Here is a 20851-nt window from a genome sequence, read left to right as displayed (position 1 = left end):
CGACGTGAAACAACGCTTGCGTTGTGTGAGTGAAGTTACCGGAGGCCCAATTCCCCCATTCCCAATCTTCCCAATCCCCGATTCTCGAACAACAACCCTTAAATTCCTAACCCCCAAAAGGCCGGCAACGCACTTGTAACGCCCAAAAGCCGGCAACGCACTTTTAACGCCTCTGGTGTTTCAAGTGTCCATGGGCGGCGGCGATTCCTCACCATCAAGTGAAACGTCTGCTCGTTTACCGGCGTGTTTTATAACAAAAAAATCTGTTTATTTAAAAGGCCAGCAACACATTTCTAACTCCTCTGGTGTTGCAGGTGTCCATGGACGGCGCTGATTACCATCAGGTTCATTCATTTCAGTTCATCATACCATCAGGAGATTCATCAGCTCGTTTACCAGCTTATACCATATAAAAATAAAATATTAAATTTTACTCAAAATTTTCTAAACCAGACTTGGCATGACCCTCTACCGAACACCATCGAGTTTTCCTTATAACGCACGTTTGTTATGAGATATCGCACAGCAGCCCAAAACTTGACCTCTACCAGTGTGGAGATGACACAGAACTGGTTAGGACTTGTAATCTACAACAATGTGACGTCACACAATACTTAATCCTTTTTAATTAACAACTTATATCATATGCGGTCATTTGAAGGCAACAGTCCTTTCGATTTGTAAATTTACAGGAGAATCCTAGAATATTATTGACTTTTTTTAAGGAGGAATATCATCCAATGACTTCTCCTGCCTTGTGTGAGCTTAGAGGGAGTGTCAGACTCTTACTGACTAAAAACCACCCCGTTCCTACTCCTGCTTTTCGAGCCCCGCCCGGTAGTCCGCAGCTCCGGATACCTATGTCCTGAAATTGCGTTTTGTCACACGTCCTACAGCATTCGTTGATATACCTAACTGCGATTCATAAGTTGACTGCTAAGCATGATCATCACATATGTATTCATTCCCACTTCCTGATGATAATGAGAGGAGAATTTATGGCGAAAACAAAATTACGTCAGTCTGACAACAATGCTGAATTTTAGGACTCCTCTCTACGTAAGATGCCATACACGCTTGGCAGGCTTTACTCGTTTCCAAGGGCGGAGCTAGCGCCCTATAGTCTTTTTTAAGGGGAAAATACATCCAATGACTTCTCTCGTCTTGGGCAATGCGAAAGGGAGTGTCAAACTCTTACTGACTAGAAACCACCCCGTTCCTACTCCTGCTTTTCGAGCTAGAGCCCCGGTAAATCCGCAGCTAGGCATCAGACCTACTGGGCCCCATCTGCGGTGGTCTGATGGCTCTTTAAGGCGCGTGCAGAACACAAAAAACTTCCCTATTTATAATTTCATTTCAGATACTATAAAAGTCCAAATAATCAATTCCATTTTTTTTTGCGTAAAGCATACGTTCAAAAGAGCCCAAACATGGGCTCGCTTTTATAGCATACCTAGGCAAGTCCCCTCTTTGAGACTTGAGAGCAAAGGTGGGAAAAGTCATTCAGTGATCTCCCACAGAAGAAAAATAGGGGAGCCCATACAATTATTTATACGGAGCCCCGCCAAACCACGCTTCGCCACTGCTCTTGTCAAACCATAAGTGGTTATGCAGATTCTACGATTAGATACAATGGAATCTTGACGTCAAAATCTAGTTCTTATTTTGTGATAACAACAATATTGTATACCTAATTTAATAAAAAGCATGTTTGTTGACATTTTGACACAGACGAGACATTCGCACGTAGACAAACGACGTACGATGATCAAATAACAAGTACCTACCTAAGGTGCTTTTCCACCAGAGATGTGCTATGTAGCTGTGCGAGGAAGATACGCAGGTCGAGTATGCAATGTATCGATAGTATGAAAGCCATCCATAGCACACATCACGCATCTTTCCATATAAAAAAACATAGCTTAGTTGTATCCGTTTCTACCAATGAATATGATTGGTGTAAGCTAAACGCATCCACAGCAACGTAGCATAGCACATCTCTGGTGGAAAAGCAGCCTTGCAATGTCCGGATCCGTCCGGATCTTCAAAAGTGACTTTAAGTCACCTCTTCATTGCATCACGCGTGACACGTGTGTGGCGTCTGCATCTCCACAGGAGGCACCAATTACTTACCATTGGGTAAAGCGTCTGCTCGTTAGCTACCTATACCATTAAAGACGTTCTACTTAGTACGTTCACGCGCGGGCGCGAATTTTTTATGCTATAAGCCGGTAAACGAGCTGACGGATCACCTGATGATAAGCAATCGCCGCCACCCACGTCGGTGTTCTGTTACGTTTTGGTATCACTCCGGTCGAGTCGGCCCATTATTCGTGCCGAAGCATGACTCCCACACTTAAAAGTTAGTTAGTCGCACGGTACCTATCTGCTGTATTAAAACACATTTGAAACTAAATGTCCATAACGTTACGCCCTTAAGCCCCGAAGGGGTAGGCAGAGGTGCACATCGTGGCACATAAAGCCAATGTACACCCACATTTCACCATTTGTGTTATAAGTCCCATGTAATAGGTGGTAAGCCTATTGCCATATACCGGGCACATTTCCAGACTCCGTGCTACTACTGTGAAATTTTTCGAAAAACCGAAAAAACTCAGTAATACTTCGTTCGACCCGAGACCCCTTGCCCGGCAATCGCACTTGCAACCACTCGGCAAACGAGGCAGTCAACGAGTTACATAACCGATGTTGTTACGCGTAGGTATACAAGAATATGTTTACCTACTAACAGTCGTTCATCTGGATATCACAGACGTACTTACCTATCTATCTGACGAAGGAAGGTATTTAATATGCACGTGAAAATTTGAATAATTATGGAAAGCATTGATTCACTATTATTTAAATTAAGTTGTACCTGTTTGCGTAATAAAAAAACTAGTTGGAGACGCGACTGGCTAAGGAATGAAGGGATCCGTACAATTATAGTAGGTATTTCTTTTTTTGGCCCACACTAGGATTTCCACTTGTATCGTAGGTGCATTTACAAAAATACAAGTTCACATACACATCACACCCAGACCCGAAACAATAATTTATGGATCATACAAAGAGTTGCTCCGTGCGGAAATCGGAAAAGAGCCATCAGACCACCACAGATGGGGCCCAGTAGGGCTGATGCCTGATGTGGACTATCTAACGGGATTACCGGGGCTCCGGCTCGAAAAGCAAAAGTAGGAACGGGGTAGTTTTAGTCAGTAAGAGTCTGACACTCCCTCTCGCCTCGCATATAGCAGGATGATTTTCCCCCCTTAAAAAAAAAGCTGTTACTTAAATAGGCAATCTTATTTAAAATACCATTCATGGCTTCTTGCAACAAAAGAATCTTGCCTAAATAGGATAAAAACGCGGAAGTAATTATGTAACACAATTGAACATCTACCTAAACAAATTCTTGTCATATTTTTCCTTAAACACGGTATCAACGCAACCCTAACTCCAACAGGTTATAAGATTAAATAATTTGTCTAATCTCGTGACGACCCGGTCGGGCGACTGACATTTCGGTAAAAAAAACCAATTAGGTATTCACATTATTTAAACCTTGAACTTGCCAACGCGTATTTGTTTCTAATCGTATATTATTACATATACATATTATCCTCATAATATGTTTATTGGTAAATATTTTTTATGGCGGTTTTTGGGACAAACCCGCGTTTTGTTTTGTTACCCCATGCTGTGTTGTTAAGTTTTTTAGCACGTTAGAAATCAAATTATAGTTAATAAAACTTTTTTTATGATATAATCTGGTAGACTAGCAGACGGATCACCTGATCACCCGCGAGACAACCGCGTTGCCGGCCTTTTGGTGGTTAGGAATTTAAGGGTTGTCGGGGTTTGGGAAGATTGGGAAGGGCTGTAATTGGGCCTCCGGTAACCTCACTCACACAACGAATCAAACATACTCAGTCATTGATTTTTATAAGTATGTACATCAATGTACTCAGCGTATGTAACGTCTCGTTTTTTAATGCCTAAAAGACTACGTAGAAGGGAAAGTAGTGCTACGTGCTATATAATTTGGGGCTAACCCTTTTGCCATAGCCATATACAATGCAATTTCAGAAACCGTGTTTCAAAAAACTGTCATTACTCAAAACAAACCTTCTTGCTCGGTAGGTAGCCGCTCTTGAGACCAGTCGACCAATGAGACAGTGAAGTGAGGCAGTCATGAAAGACGACTGAAATAATTAAATAATATCTAAATGGTATTGAAAGATCCATGGGCGATCCTGATTGCTTACTACCGGGTAATCCGTCTCGCATCTACTCAATTAATAAATTGTTTTATACACTAAATTATATTTAATAAACTGCAATTTTTTAGTTTTACTATAATGACTCGTTCAGAAACAGAATAACGAAACGCAATACCTTACATAATCTGTATCTCAAAGTTGTCAAACAAACTTTTCCGATTACTGTCAAAATATTAGATACGAATGGGTGTTGATTTTCGATTTTAAAGCAAATAATTAACAATAAAGGTGTATGGAAATTGCTGCAAAATGAGCGCGAATAACCGCAAAGGTCCTATCGTGGACCCGGGTGTGTGTAGATGCTGTGGTGCAATCAGAAAGTGTCGATTATTGAACGTGGAGTACGAATGGTCGGGACAACGCGAAGTTTATGCCGATATGTTCGTCGATTGCTTCGGTTTAGTGGTCAGTTTTAAGCATTTTATATCTTAAATATGTTCTAGAATAAATTAGCGAGCTTTCCTATTCATAAAAACCTCGTATAATTGATTTTCTTTAAGATATAAATAAAGTGTTGAAATATGAGCGATTTATAATTTTTGTTTTACGTTGAATAGATAATGGAACCATTTATTTATCTTTCTTCAATTAATTTTCGATTAAAAATATATAATAGTATAAAATTTAATCTTATAATTCAGCCGAATCTGTTATAAACTACAATTTACTGTTCTTCAAAGAGGCGAAAGATATACAAGAAGTTCCATTTATTTCTTGCTTTTGCTATATAAAATGAAAACCTCTCTTATGTAGAGGAGGTCCATAGTCCAGGATTGGACTGTCATGAAGCTGAAGATGAGGACTGCTTCAGAAGAAAGATATGGGGTTTCTTGCTCGTTCTCCGCCATGCAAATCTACACATTGAAACTAACCCACTGATCAATAGCTTCACTTCAGTTGTTTGTCTGTCAATCATGCTGAGTTGTTTGTCTGTCAATTATGCTGAAACTACTGCATCGATTTTGATGAAATAGGAAATGAGCTGACTTAGGTGATAAGATACCTTTTAACCCATGGGAATGCAGGTAAAGCTGGTACCAGACTCTAATCTTTAGAATCTACCACCAACCTGTGTCAATACCTCTCTTGTAGCGAAGGTCTAGAGCCCTATAGTGGACTCTCATGAATCATTAACTCATTGAATGCCGTGGTGGTCACCGGTGACCGACGTTAGCGGAGGATTTGCCTTCAACAGTTCTCTATTGGCTGTCAAAGACTTAATAATGTGGTAACCTAAAGCAGTAGGTTTAAGGCACCGCTTTTTATGCATGAGGGTGCGGTTTCGAAACGTTCAATGTGTTAATGATGACAACTAACTACTTTAGAGGTTAAAAAGAGTGACATTATGTTTATTCCCAGCTATCCCACTTGGAGGGCGAGGAGGCGGAGCGCCTGATCTGCGCGACGTGCGTGGTGCGGCTGCGGGACGCGCGCGCCTTCCGACAACAGGTGCTGCTGTGTGAGGAGAAACTCCTCAGCGCCAATGTGCAGATACATGATGGTAAGCAAGTTTTTATGATGATGGATGCTATGACTCTTCTTTTTAACATTTGTAAATTGAGAAAAGAATCATAGTTGGAAATAAAACTTTAAATTATAAATCTGAAGAGATTTTTTTTGTTCTTTGGTTCAATGCTGTTATCTCTTTTTTTCCAAGGAGGAAAATCATAAATTAACCCTATTTTTTGTGGTCTGCCTCTCTTTCCCAACTAAGTACCTGTGAAACTTTCACAGAAGTCACTGCAATAACTTGGGGTAGAGTCGCCAAAAGGCCAGAATGGAATGAAACACTTTTCCAATTTAAATAAGCATTGTCTTTCTTTCTTTCTCCTTTGAGTCAATTCACATATGATTCCATTATAGTCCCATGTAATAGGTGGTGAGCCCATATTGTACAATGTACATATTGTCCTATGTAATGACTGTAGAGGCCCACTGTACTTAATTTGTTCATTATTACATTACAGATGATGAAGACAGGATGAAAATGGATGTGGAAGTGAAGCAGGAGTTGGATATGTCCCACGACGATGTCTCCGTCACCAACGATGATCACCACGACCCGATAGATGACAGCACTGTGCCACAGAACAAGGATAGAGAGGCTACCGCCACTGCCCGTGAGTTATTTAATGTTTATCTGACTTTCGACACAACTATTATTTTAATTAATAGGCTCACCACATGGGACTTACAACATAAATTGTGAAAAGTGGGTGTACACAGTGGCATTACGTGTCATAATGTGCACCTCTGCCTACCCCTTCGGGGATTAAAGGCGTGACGATATGTATGTATGTATTATTTTAATTATTATGTTATCAGCTTACTCACATAATTGTTTGACGAGGAACTCGACTAGTTTCTTTCTATTACGTGAGTAAGTCGATAACATAATAATTAATTTAGTATGTCTCACGAAAGTTACAATAAAATTACAACTATTATTTTTATGTGATTTCAAACGAGAAGACGGGACAGTCATCTGGCAGGAAACAATTTGCTATTGCAACTACCATGCAAGAGGTCTCTGGTTCGATTCCTGGGCAAAGTATTGCTGGGCTTTTTTCGAAGTTTCGATAATTTCTCAGTAGTAGCACGGAGTCTGGGATTGTGTCCAGTATATGGCAATAGGCTAACCCCTTATTACATGAGACTTATAACACAGATGGTTAAAAGTGTGTGTACATTGTACAGCGGCATTACATGCCATAATGTAGACCTCTGCCCACCCATTCGGGGATTAAATTCGTGACGATATGTTAATATAGAACCTTCAAACCTTTAAGAAAAGAACATAATCCTTTTTTAAAAGCCGGCAATACAACTGGCTTCTTTTTATTTTTCACTAGTTATGTTATGAGTTACTTGTTTAGACGACGCTCAACTAGTTTCAAACCACAACCGGGGCTCATAATTTATACAAATGAAATTTATTTAAACCTAGTATATTGTAGATAATTGTTAATTAATATAGTAACTTAACTCCTTAATTTTTGTCTCCATTGTAAGTTTTTTGTTACTATCTACTACTTTTATGTTTAAATTCGCATGCAGGGAATGTTGTGTGCATCTGTAAAAGATATGCATATGGGAGTTGTATTAGTCAGATGATTGAAAAATGTATTATATGCATATTGTTGATGTGCCTGTTGAATAAATAAACTCATATTTATTTTAATTTCCAGTTTCCATACAAGTTAAAATAGAGGACATGCATGAAGAGACAGTGATGCCGCTGTCGCCGGTGCCGCTAGAGGGCGCCTCTGACGAACAGGCCAAGACCGATATGTTGGACAAACTTAATCATATGAAGAAAAAGCTTGATGAATTGCAACAAAGTGGTAAGTTAATATATTTTATTTTTATTAGCATAAGAGTGCTTTTTCAGCAGAGATGTGATATGAGGATGTAATAGTTAAGCTGTGAAACTATGTGACCGTTTCCACTGATACTAAGGTATGTAGCTGTGCGAGAAAGATGCGATGTATGCAATGTATCGATAGTAGGGAAGCCATCCATAGCATGCATCTTTCCATATAAAAAACATAGCTTAGCTGAGTCCGTTTCCACCAGTACTAAACTATGTGTACCAATGAATATGATTGGTGGAAGCCAAACGCATCCACAGCAACGTAGCATAGCATATCTCTGGTGGAAAAGCACCATATGGTAACGAGCAGACAGGTCACCTGATGGTAAGCAATCGCCACCGCCCATGGACACCCGAAACACCAGAGGCATTACAAGTGCGTTGCCGGCCTTTTGGGGGTTAAGAATTTAAGGATTGTTGGGGAATCAGGGACTCGGTGGGTTGATGGGCCGCTAGTAACTTCACTCACACAACGCAAGCGTTCTTCCACGTCGGCTTTCTGCTCGGCCGTGGTATCACTCCTGTTGAGCCGGCCCATTCGTGCCGAAGCATAGCTCTCCCACAATGCCAAATACCATCTAATTATTCAAAATTTCTACACCGACAACGGTAGTGTATGTGAAACTCTTTATATTATATTAAGATCTCGATATCTATACTATATCTATACTAATATTATAAAGCTGAAGAGTTTGTTTGTTTGTTTGAACGCGCTAATCTCCGAAACTACTGGTCCGATTTGAATAATTCTTTTTGTGTTGAATAGTGCATTTATCGAGGAAGGCTATAGGCTATAAAACATCACGCTATGACCAATAGGAGCTAAGCAGAGCGGGTGAAACCGCGCGGAAGTAGCTAGTATAACATAATTATACTCAGAAATAAATTACTAATCTATTCTATATTTCCAGAGCCCCGCCCAACGTACCAAGCATACAGACAGCCAAACACAGTGGACAAAGACCTCCATATACTGCGGAACATTGTCAAAATCGTAGAAAACTCATACGTATGTCCTTTCCTAACTGTTTTTAGCGACTATCATTGCGTCTATTGCAAGGAAATGTTCGTAGACCCTATAGAGTTGAGGAAACACACGCTCTCACATGACCCTAAGACCTATAGGGATGTAGTGGACAATAAGAAGTTAATTCAACTCGATATCGGTAAAATTGACTGCAGATTATGCGATGAAAAGATCGATACTATCGATAGTTTGAAAGACCACATCACTAGTGTTCATAACAAAAAGTTTTACACAGATGTTTCGAATGAATTCCTGCAATTTAAGCTCAAAATTGGTACGTTAACTTGTGTAGAATGTGGAAAGAAATTCGGCTTCTTTCACGCCTTAAGAAAACATATGGCTGTACATTTTGGCACGTATATTTGCGACGTTTGCGGCGCACATTACTTCGAGGAAAGACATTTGATATTTCATAAAAATTCCCATAACAAAAAAGACGTTAAAATGTTCCATTGTAATGAATGTGATAAAACTTTTCGCTCGAAATATTCTAGAAATTTCCACGTAGCTAGGATACATAAAAATGAGCCGGCGTACCCTTGTAACAAATGTGAAGAGGTCTTCATTTCATACCATATGCGATATCGACATAAAATGAATGTACATGGTGAAAAAAGGCAATTTCCTTGCGATGGCTGTGATAAAGTCTTTGATAGCCGCAAAACTTTGAGGGAACATAACCAAAGGACCCATTTGCAGTTACTAAGACATCAATGTACTTTTTGTGATAAAAAGTTTTATCTACCATCGGCTTTAAGGGACCATATGACGTCACACACTGGTGAAAGGAACTTTAGATGCGAGTTTTGTGGCAAAAACTACCCTAGGTCTAAAGCTTTAAAGGTGCATTTGCAATCTCATAGCGCTGAGAAGAAATATAAGTGTTGTTTATGCCCGTCTGCGTATACGCAGGTGACTAATTATAGGAATCATATGAGGACGAAGCATCCTGGGAATGATTATGATTGAATTTAGATTGCACGGTTGGTGCGGTGGCTGGGTTCGATTCCCGCACGGAGCAACTCTTTGTGTGATCCACAAATTGTTGTTTCGGGTCTGGGTGTCATGTGTATGTGAACTTGTATGTTTGTAAACGCACCCACGACACCGGAGACAATCCTAGTGTGGTGCAACGGTTTTTATTTATAAAAATAATTAATAGCCTGTATATGATTGTTTAAAGTATTTTGGTGTCTCGTTTGTTGATAAGTCGCTTAAGGTTTCGGGTTCGATACCCAAGTGTGACAAAGAATTGTTAATAAATTGTTTATTAAAACTATTGTATTTTGTATATAATAAAATAACTGATGAAATGAAATGTGTATTTGTATGGTGCCAAAACTTAAGAATAATTTGAATATCCGACCCGGGAATCAAATCTAAACATTACATAATTATTGTTATTGAGTATTAAAAAAATTAAAATGTCTTAATTAAATAATAATTTTATTGTGATATGCAATGCAATTTGAACTGTATCACTTTGATTTTAAAGTTGTAAATCATGTAAACTATTATCTTATATACTATAATCTTATGTCAATTTGATTCATAATACTACACATATTTGGTATATTGTAAATAGTAGTTCGTTAGTAAAATGTACTAGATATATTTGTACAGAGAATTTTTAACCTTACTGCTGTTGGTATAGAGTCGAAAATGCTTTAAAATGCGATCTTCCTCGTTATTTCCATAATGTAATTATGTATTTGTTTGGGATGGCTGAAATTTTGTTGTTTTGTTATTGTGATAAAAATAAAACTAATGAGTATACAAGAAAAGTTTCTTCGGGAAAGTTGTTTGTAATCATGAGTACAATCACGTGTTTAAATATCGTTCACTAATTACCAGTCACCCTTTATATTTGAGCGGTTACAAACATGCAAACTATCACGTCAAAAGAATATGACTATCCCGCTCAACTGGCATAAGTGTGAGCGAGAGATCTGATAAACATGACTTATGACATTTTACGTTTGTAACAGCCCAAATATAGTTATAAATTATTATTTTAGCAGTACTTATCTATAGGTATTATATTTAGTGTGTTAACTTGGAAATTGCTGAGCAAATTTCGATGTATATGTATATTTTGAGGTCTCAGTAAAGATTGTATATTAATTTTGTATTACTGTACATATAATACACGTTGTAACATTAAGGGTGCTTTTCTATCAAAGATGTGCTATGTAACCATGCTACGAAGATGTAATAGCTAAGCTGTGAAACTATGTGACCGTTTCCACTGATACTAAGCTATGTAGCTGTGCGAGGAAGATGCGCAGCTCGAGTATGCGATGTATCAATAATAGGGAAACCATCCATAGCACATATCTTTCCATATAAAAAACATAGCTTAGCTGAGTCCGTTTCGTTCGTTTCGTTTTTGAGCGAAAGAGGTGTGTAAGATTCGTAGCGATTGGCGTTCCATAATCTCTACCTACTACCATAAGAGACAGGCGTGAGGTTATGTATAGTATGTGTAATTTATAATACTTATTAACACATCTCAGTCAGTGCCACTGACTCGCCCGGAGTGTCCATGTAAATTTTATTCCAGTGCCGTCGACTCACCCAGCGTGTTCAATGTTTTGCTCTTTCTTTCCAAAATGCATGGTGTATTTTCTGCTTTAAAAAATACTGAAGACTAAAGATACCCTAATCTAAAGAATTGCATAGAGGGTGCGACTCTACGGTTCTGGATATTACTATGTGTAATACTTATTATCATTTAAATAGAATACATGTAATGATTTTGTAATTGAATTAAATTATAATTGTACCTAATTGCCTGAGTTTTTTTTCATTCACCTTATAACCGCCATACATGGCCTTGTCGAGCAGTTCCCCAGTGATTCACATACACTACTCGCTTTTACCATGAAGCAAGTACAAAGAGGGGATGCAATAATGTGATTTTGCACTATGCCAAAACAAATGGGCCCTGCCCAATGATTTTTTTATGTTAAATGGGTCGACGTTTGGCCCCTATCTCGCCTGATGGTAAGTGATGATGCGGCCTACGATGGAGCACATATTATAAGTAAAAAGGTGATAGGTTATAAGCGTTCAGACAGTGGCACTGACACGGTAAAATGTGGTCATTTTTTTATGGAAAGATCACCTGATGGTAAGCAATCGCCGCCACCCATGGACACCCGAAACACCAGTTGCGTTTCCAACCTTTTAGAGGTTAGGAATTTAAGGATTGTTGGAGAATCGGGGAATGGTAAGATTAGGAAGGGGGGTAATTGGGCCTCCAGTAACCTCACTCACACAACGCAAACGTTGTTTCACGTCGATTTTCTGTGAGGCCGTGGTATCACTCCGGTCGAGCCGGCCCAGCAGTGCCGAAGCATGGCTCTCCCACACTTAAAAAGTACAAAAAGGAGATGCTATAATGTGATTGTGCACTGCGACTGGGACCTATGTTGTCAAGAAAGGCTACAGGCTAAAGATCATCACGCTATGATCAATAGGAACTGAGCAGAGCTTAAAACCGCGGGAAAATAGCTAGTAGGAAAATAAAACTACAGTTTACAATATAAATTACATTTCATACACATTTATTTATTTAATACTGACAAACTTATTTACAAATAATAAATTAAATTAAAATATTCAGTACACAATTGACAATTATTATTATATTATATTATTTGATATTATTATACAGATCTCATATTTACATAAACTATACTTATTTTATTGAGTAATAAATTAAAAACTTCTCGCCTTTTATCGCCGAAAGGGTAGGCAGAAGTGAACATTACGGCACGTAATGCCAATGTACACCCACTTTTCACCATTTGTGTTATAAGTTCCATGTAATAGGGCTTATTGCCATATACTGGCCACAATTCTAGACTCCGTGCTACTACTGAGAAATTTTTGAAAAACCGAAAAAAGCTCAGTAAATACTTTGCCCGATCTGGGAATCGAACCCAAGACCCTTGTGCCAACGATTAGTAAACTAAAAAAATATATAATTATATACGTCTTTATGTAATCAGCCAAGTTATTTAGTATACATGTAAGAATTAATGTCTGTCTTGTAGATTATTTTAAAACATTAGACACGTATTTTTTTTTTTCTTACGGAAACAAATACTTTCGACGATACATCGATTTGAAACATCGCGTGACGTCACTTCTAAGTACATTTTACACGTAGAAATGACGCATTCGCTCCCACTTCTAAACTTTGATTCACCTATGTATTATTAAAAATAAGTCGGGTTTTCTTGACACTATAACTCCAGAACGCACGAACCGATTTTCACGGTTTTGGTTTCGTTAGAAAGGTCTCGGGCTTCGTGAGGTTTATAGCAGAAATTCTGGAAAAAATTTATCAGGAAAACAGGAAAAATCATTGCGAAACGGAGTTCGCCTGGTTTGCTAGTTTTATCTAAGTATTGTTATCTTAAATAACAAAATAAAAAAATACGTGTAGAATATTTTATCATTACCTTACTGACGGACTAATGCCCGAATACTCAAACGCTACTCAATTTTAAGACGCTCTCAAATGTAGTTCTGTCACTATCAATTCTTTATAAAATGACAGAGATAGCACGATATTAAAGTACAACTTAAAATTGAGTAGCGTTTGAGTATTCGGGCGTATATAGAATATTAATTTTTAAAACCCCATCATCATTCCTACATGCAAATTCAACTATAATTAGCATCTAAATCATAATTCTGATGATGATGGGACTTCATATGATTTTTCAAACTGCCATTTTGTGTAAATGTCGAATTGCAGATATCACATTTGTACCGCCTATCGTTACTATGAGACCTTATATGTTCTTGCAAGGACTGAAGCCTGGGATAACTTTTATCGCAAAACTCACATCTAAAATTCCTCTCACCTGTATGAGTCGCCATATGTTCTTTTAACCTTGAAGGGAGGTAAAACCTCTGATCACACAAATCACACTGATGTCTATACACTTTCAAATGATTCCTACGGTTATGTTCCATTAAAGTTTTCCTCCTATTATACACTTTATCACACAATTTACACGCAAAAGTCCTTTTATCACCGTGCACTTCTATTAAATGTCGGTTTCTTAGAGCATAGGAGAGGAAACTTGCTTCGCATTTATAGCAGTTCACTGTTGGTTTCTTCTCATGTACCGTAGCAACGTGTAGATACCTGCTGTATTTACTTTTAAGATTTTTCCCGCAAATCTCACACGGGAAACTCTCTTCGACTTTCGTATGAGATTTTATATGTGTCCTTAAAGAATTGCGCTCCAGAAAACAGGCCCCACACACATCGCATATATAAGTACCGAAATGATCAATCATATGTTTTTTCAAAACATCAAAATACGGAAAAGTACCATTACATTCCGTACAAATCAAATTATCCAAACTCAATTTGAATTTGAGAAACTCATTCGTGACCGGATAAAGCATTTTTCCATGAACACTAGTGAGGTGCTTCTTAAAAACTTCTAGATCATCGATTTTTTCGTTGCACAATCGGCAATCGATTCTTGTGATGTCGATTTTTGGGATTTTTCGGTTTTCCATCGTGTTTTGGAATAGTTCTACTGGGTCATGTGTTAGGGTGTGTTCTCTCAGTTCGTTTGGGTTAGTGAACTGGTCCCGGCAGTAGAAACAGTAATATATGCTGATCCGGTTTTGGAACGGACACACATAGGAGTTGTGGACGATTGTCAAAGCGTTGGTGTACACCATGAAATCATGGTCTAACTCTTGTTTCTTCTTTTTGCCTGTTTCCTTCTTTACTGGTACTTCTGCAACTGAAATTGGATTTTGTTTTTTAGTGTGTGTATTGTGATTATTTGGTAAAAGGAAAGGGATAGGTGTCTGTAAAGCGGGGTGAATAGAATTCGAGAGGTGAATAGATAGAGAGGGTCTACTCCGGTTCTCGAATCCGAAGTTTAAACAAATCTTCGGCCGTCGGTTTTATTGATTTACTAATAGAATTACTTGAAATAACGTTTTATTGTTAATTTCAAAACAAAACCTATTTACCTTCATTTCATTCGTTCATTTTTGTTCACGAAAGTTCGTAATAAATAGAATTGTAGTATGCAATCTGCGAAATTTTTTCGTTTGTTCGTGGAATTAGAGTACACACGACGGGTTAAAAGGCGTGACGTTGCAGTAATTCGCTCCGATTTATTTAAATAAAAATCTCACCAGGTTTATCCAGCATCTCGTCCAGTTTAGCTCGCAGCTTCTTCATCTTGATGGAGATCTCCTTCTTGACGGCATGCTCCCCCCTCTCCCGCTTGGCGCGCGTGCGCCCCGCCACGGGGGCTTCCTCCCCCTCGTCCTTTAATGCTACGTCCGTCTTTGTGTCTATCGTGTCTGAAATTGTAAACATAATGATGATAAGAATTTAGTTATTAAACCTCACATTTTTTTCTTATGAAACACGCCGGTAATCGTCCTGACGTATTACTTGATGGTAAGCTGTCGCCGCCGCCGATGGAAACCTGTAACACCAGAGGCGTTACTTGTGCGTTGCCGGCATTTTGGTAGTTAGGAATTTAAGGGTTGTTGTTCGGGAATCGGGGATGGGGAAGATTGGGAAGGGAATTGGGCCTCCGGTAACCTCACTCACACAACGAAACACAACGCAAGCGTTGTTTCACGTCGGTTTTCTGCTCGGCCGTGGTATCACTCCGGTCGAGCCGGCCCATTCGTGCCGAAGCATGGCTCTCCTACACTTACATATAAGGTGTTCTAAAAGTATCTACCTCGGCTTTAATGGGACTTATGCCCGAATACTCAAACGTTACTCAATTTTGAGACGCTCTCAAAACTAGTTCTGTCACGATCAATTCTTTATAAAATGAAAGAGATAGCACGATATTTGGGTCCAACTTAAAATTGAGTAGCATTTCAGTATTCGGGCCTTAGTGTTGCAAGCAAGTGCCTATTGGCCAGGTTACTAAGGGAGGCAAGGTGGGCGCGGGGAACGCGCGCTGTCATTATTTTGTGCCGTGCTTGGACCCACAAATTAGCGGCTCTCTCTGTTTCCAGTAGGGGCTTGGAAACCGGAGCTGCGGGTTACCGGTGCTCCGGCTCGAAATGCAGGATTAGGAACGAGGGTTTTTAGTCAGTAAGAGTCTGACACTCTCTCTCGCCTCGCCCAAGGCGGGAGAAGTCTATAATGTATTATCACACTAAAAAAACTGTAACAACCTGTCATATCCTGATCCGGAAGGTCGTCCCTATCTTCCATTCCATTTGAGGCATCAGACTCCTCACACAATGGTTCCGCCTTTATAAGCACCTCCACCTTGTCTGAGCAATCTGGAATAAATAATATTAATTTAAGTAAGTGTGAGTGAGCCATGCTTTGGCACCGGTATCCGTCATTAATACGCATCGCATGTAGGCATTGCTGATGATACGGTCCGTACGATACGGATCAGTGGACGCAGTTGTATGAGTTTCTATACAAGACAAACTAAAATCCGTTGCGTGCGGTGTGTACCATGCGGGTCTGTGGACGCATACCATTATAGCATTATATGTATAGACTTTAATTCCGATTAATACGTAAAATAGGGCTTTTGGAAATTAAAATTGTCTTGCATGAATTCTATAATTTTAAACCAGTAATTGCCATACTCAGAGAAATTAAATGCTGACTTAAACAATTCCTTAGTAAAGATTTTGTTCCGAAAACAATTACCGAGGACTGGGTTAAGTAACCATTTGACTTAACATCTCTGATGCCTGAATACTGAAATGTTACTCAATTTTAAGTTGTACTTAAATATTGTGCTATCTCTGGCATTTTATAAAGAATTGATAGGGACAGAACTAGTTTTGAGAGCGTCTCGTTTTTTTTTATGAAACACGTTAAAATGAGCAAACGTATCACCTGATGGTAAGCAATCTCCGCCGCCCATAAACAATTGAAACACCAGAGGCGTTACATGTGCGTTGCCGGCTTTTTGGGAGTTAGGAATTTAAGGGTTGTTGTACGGGAATCGGGGATTGGGAAGATTGGAAAGGGGGGAATTGAGTAGCGTTCGAGTATTCGGACATTAGTATGGCAGTGGCTAATACTAAAATGTTGTTGTTACCTTCTTTCAAATGCAGCCTGGTGCTAAGGAACACCTCCTCAGACTGCAGCACTTGTTGCCTGAACGCACATGCATCCCGCAACCTCACCACGCAGGTCGCACATATGCAACACTCCTTGGTCTCTCCATCTAGATTTGATAGCTGGAATGTGGAAAATAAATCTTAACTAATGCTTAATACCTATATGAAACTGAAGAATGTCCAGACCTACTGATTCGGAATAAATGAATCATTGTTTTTGTAATAGTTAATGCATTGAGGAGGAACTATACAAAAAAATAAATCAGGTTTTCTTTCCTGACGCTATAACTCCAGCACGCATGAACCAATTTCCAAAGTTTTGCATTTGTTGGAAAGGTCTCGGGCTCTGTGAGGTTTATAGCAAAGAAAAATTTCAAGAGAAAAGCAGGAATCAGGGAAAATTATTGGTGGCGAAACAGAGTTTGCTGGGTTTGTTAGTAGGCTATAAAACATCCTATTAACTACTATTAATATGAACCAAGCAGCAGGTAAACCCATAAAACTAACTTTAACTGAAGAAATTTGGGCTGGGTGGACCAGATTAATAAACACTAATATAAATAATATTATTAACTATGATAATTAGTTTTCTCTCTATATTATAATAAGATAGAACAGCTTTTTTTTATATATTTTTTTAATATTATTTGATGATTACTGACAAAACTATAAGATGATAAGTTGGGTTATTATGGCTAATAGAAAATAGAAGACTGAGGGGACATTGCCCCTCTGCCTTTTTAAAGCACAATCATCCATTGAATAGTAATAAAAATTTTAAACAATCCTTTTGGCTAGATACAAATGTTTTATTTTTAAATCATTGGTGTGATGTTGAGCCTTACACAGATAAAACATTACATGACCTAAGTAATGACATCTATATATGGTATACAATAGTTGCTTGCCATCATTAATAGCTCATAATAATCTATGTTAAGTAGAAATATTGACTTCAAGTATTTTGTTCTAGCTTAAATATTTGGGCTAACTGACCATTTTAATTTACGAAAAACACAGATTTTGTGCAATAATATTGCTAACATACTATCCTATTAAATAGCTAGACCATTTTAAAACTAAATTTCACGCAAATAGACATAAAATTATTATAAAAAGACCTCTCCCAACTCGATGTTTGAAATCCCACTTTTCCTACCGTGATTTTAGTTTTACAAAGTTACGGAACTAGCGAATACATAATAGAATATAGAAGCTATCTAAATAAATCTGTATTATACTCACAAGAAGACCAAAACAATCCATGAACATATCGGAATAAACCTCCTTCGTTCCCATCCATTCGTACTCTACTGTTAAAAGACGACATTTCTTTATAGACCTGCAGCACCTACACAAGGCCGGGTCTATAATCGGACCCTTGCCTTTAGCTGGAGCCGCAGAAGCCTCCATTTCAAATCAATTATGTTGTTTTCATTTAAAAATTATATATTTTTTCTTCAAGAACTCGGAAAAATCGAAACACTATTCCCGTATTGTTTGACGTTTGCGTTATAGGCGTTCCAGTTTAATAACTTACAAATGTCAAATGTTAAGCATTTTAAGCTTGTCAGATTTTGAAGTTTTTGTCTCGTTCTAGTAAGATGATATAGAAAGAGATAGAGATTCGACTTAAAATGGTTTAAATCGATCGACTGTGTTTATTTCTATTTGTAATGCTTATTTATAAAAAAATATTTTAAAGCTAGTGTTACTTTATTATATGATACGATTTCGAACCCGTCTACTAAGTGTAGAAAATGTTGGCAAGTCCTAGGGTCCCAGGGACGAACTACTGCTGTGTGCGAAGTATGCGACGCACCCAGGTGCCAAGACATTAGGGGGTATCCTGTGCTAGGGCGCCGTCCCGCCTGCTAAACATGGAAATTATGCCAAACAAGTCCTCTCATGTAACGCCGGCTCCACACGTTGGCCCCAATATTGGCCCCAACGCTATTCATCCAACGTGTGGATCTAGAAAATGGCATTGGTCCCAACGTTAGGGCGAGCGTTGGTAGTTGGCCGGCTCGTGTCGGTTTCATCAAAGGAATCTGCGCCAACGCTCGCGATCTGTCCACACGTTGGCGCTTTGCTCAGTTCTGTTACAACACGCAGCGAGTGCATACGTCGAGCGAGAATGGCTTTCTCATCCACAAAATCGTCACCAATCGTCTCAAACAAATATAAATGTGCACTCATCATTACTATAAACGCGCTCAGAGCAGTTTCGATTTCTGTATCGGACATCTTCACATTGGCGTTGACGGGATAGAACTAGTTTATTAGCCAACGTGTGTACGCCTCACCGAGTTTGCAGTCCAACGTTGGTACGAGCGTTGGGACCAACATGTGGAGCCGGCCTAAAGGACGCCCATCGTCCAGTAGTAGACTGTCATGGGCTGTTAATGTTGCTTTTACCCATGTCTGATGCCAATATTTTTTATATTCAACCTAGGTTGAGGGAACAAGAGCGCGAGCAGGTCACTGATGCAATGGACGGATAAAATTAAAACTGTACTCAATGGTCCAATTTACCAATGCACGAGTCAAGTTAAGTAAATGACAGCCATACTTCGGCAAGAATGGGCCGGCTCGAATGATACCACGGCATCACAGAAAACTGACATGAAACAACGCTTGCGTTGTGTGAGTAAGGTTACCAGAGGACTAAGGGCGGCCGTACACGGACGGCTTCAAGCAGTTATAACCGACTGCTTGCGCGAGCACGAGCCGCGACGGCACGATGAACTATAGCCATTCATTCGCTGCCGTACACACGACTGCTCGAGCAGTCGCGAACACTTCAAGCCGTCAACAGCTTCAAGCAGTCGACGCCGACCGCTCGAGCAGTCCGTGTACGGCCGCTCTAATAGACGCACCGGACTTCAGTGTTCCGGTGTTTTCATGGTTGTATCTACTGTAGATCATGGCTTACAGAAGTTGCAGCAGTTTAGGAGGTTGTGGCGGGCTTGTCCCATAAATAATAGCCAAAAAGAGTAATAAAATAAAACAAAAAAAAAAATCATTGTCAATATTTTAATTACAAAACTTAATAAATAATATTCTTAAATATAAATTGTGATCATTAATATTATGCATCTATGTATAATGCTTATTATCTACATTAATATTATTATTCTCGCTAATTACAATAAAATAAATAATTCTAATTTACTATGTATTTCATATTGGGGTATATAATGTATAATCAATTAATATTTATTTAGAATATTTTAATTATTATTTGTGATGTTAAGCACAACGTTACCGTACATGTTTTAATTCCCGATGGGGTAGGCAGAGGTGCGCAAATTACAATGTAACACCCACTTTTCACTATTTGTGTTATAAGTCCCATGTAATAGGGGGTGAGCCTATTGCCATATACTGGACACAATTCCAAACTCTGTGCTATTACTGAGAAATTTTCGGAAAACCGAAAACCAATTTTCCTGATTCGGAAATTTAACACAAGACTCCTAGGCCCGAATACTCAAAAGCTACTCAATTTTAAGTTGTACTTAAATATCGTGCTATCTCTGTCATTTTATAAAGAATTGACAGGGACAGAACTAGTTTTGAGAGCATCTTAAAATTGAGTAGCGTTTGAGTATTCGGGCACTAGATCAGCAGTCGCACTTATAGACTACTCGACTAACAAATTCTCTTTAAAAATATGTCTTAAACAAAAAAAATAATAAAATATTAATGCCAATGAATACAAAATATACACACTGTATATTAAAAAATAAATACTGTCACAGAGATTCCTTATGTTTGTAGTCAAATTATAAAAAAATGAGATCAAAATATACTTTCAATATGTTTTACGGCCAGTTTTAATCAAATCTATTTACTGAGTAAATTAGGGTTGCCGTATTTTTGCTTCAAACTTATTTAGGGTGACTGGTAATTAGTGAACGATATTTAAACACGTGATTGTACTCATGATTACAAACAACTTTCCCGAAGAAACTTTTTTTGTATACTCATTAGTTTTATTTATATCACAATAACAAAACAACAAAATTTCACGCGCGTGCTTTCGCATGATCA

General features: G+C 38.6%; 3 protein-coding genes across 3 annotated transcripts in view; 2 read left to right on the top strand and 1 right to left on the bottom strand.

Moving 5' to 3' along the window:
* Positions 1-20851, top strand: part of LOC118278870 (gastrula zinc finger protein XlCGF26.1-like) — a 206449-nt gene that overhangs the window by 86003 nt on the left and 99595 nt on the right. The gene's annotated exons all lie outside the window — the stretch shown is intronic.
* On the top strand, positions 4442-10032 carry LOC118278922 (zinc finger protein 543-like). The gene is made up of 5 exons (XM_050703566.1): positions 4442-4688; positions 5643-5784; positions 6251-6403; positions 7472-7627; positions 8568-10032. The coding sequence occupies exons 1-5, from the start codon at positions 4533-4535 to the stop codon at positions 9650-9652; spliced, it is 1692 nt and encodes a 563-aa protein (XP_050559523.1). The 5' UTR covers positions 4442-4532; the 3' UTR covers positions 9653-10032.
* On the bottom strand, positions 13138-18301 carry LOC118278941 (transcription factor Ouib). Its single transcript, XM_050703565.1, has 5 exons — positions 18041-18301; positions 16774-16915; positions 15881-15991; positions 14870-15040; positions 13138-14466 (listed from the first exon to the last, which is right to left on the bottom strand). The coding sequence occupies exons 1-5, from the start codon at positions 18206-18208 to the stop codon at positions 13361-13363; spliced, it is 1698 nt and encodes a 565-aa protein (XP_050559522.1). The 5' UTR covers positions 18209-18301; the 3' UTR covers positions 13138-13360.

The sequence above is a fragment of the Spodoptera frugiperda genome, chromosome 24 (assembly GCF_023101765.2).
Source record: "Spodoptera frugiperda isolate SF20-4 chromosome 24, AGI-APGP_CSIRO_Sfru_2.0, whole genome shotgun sequence".
In the NCBI taxonomy this organism is placed as follows: domain Eukaryota; kingdom Metazoa; phylum Arthropoda; class Insecta; order Lepidoptera; family Noctuidae; genus Spodoptera; species Spodoptera frugiperda.
Note: the sequence above shows the minus strand (reverse complement) of the source record. Positions and strands in the feature narration are given on the sequence as shown.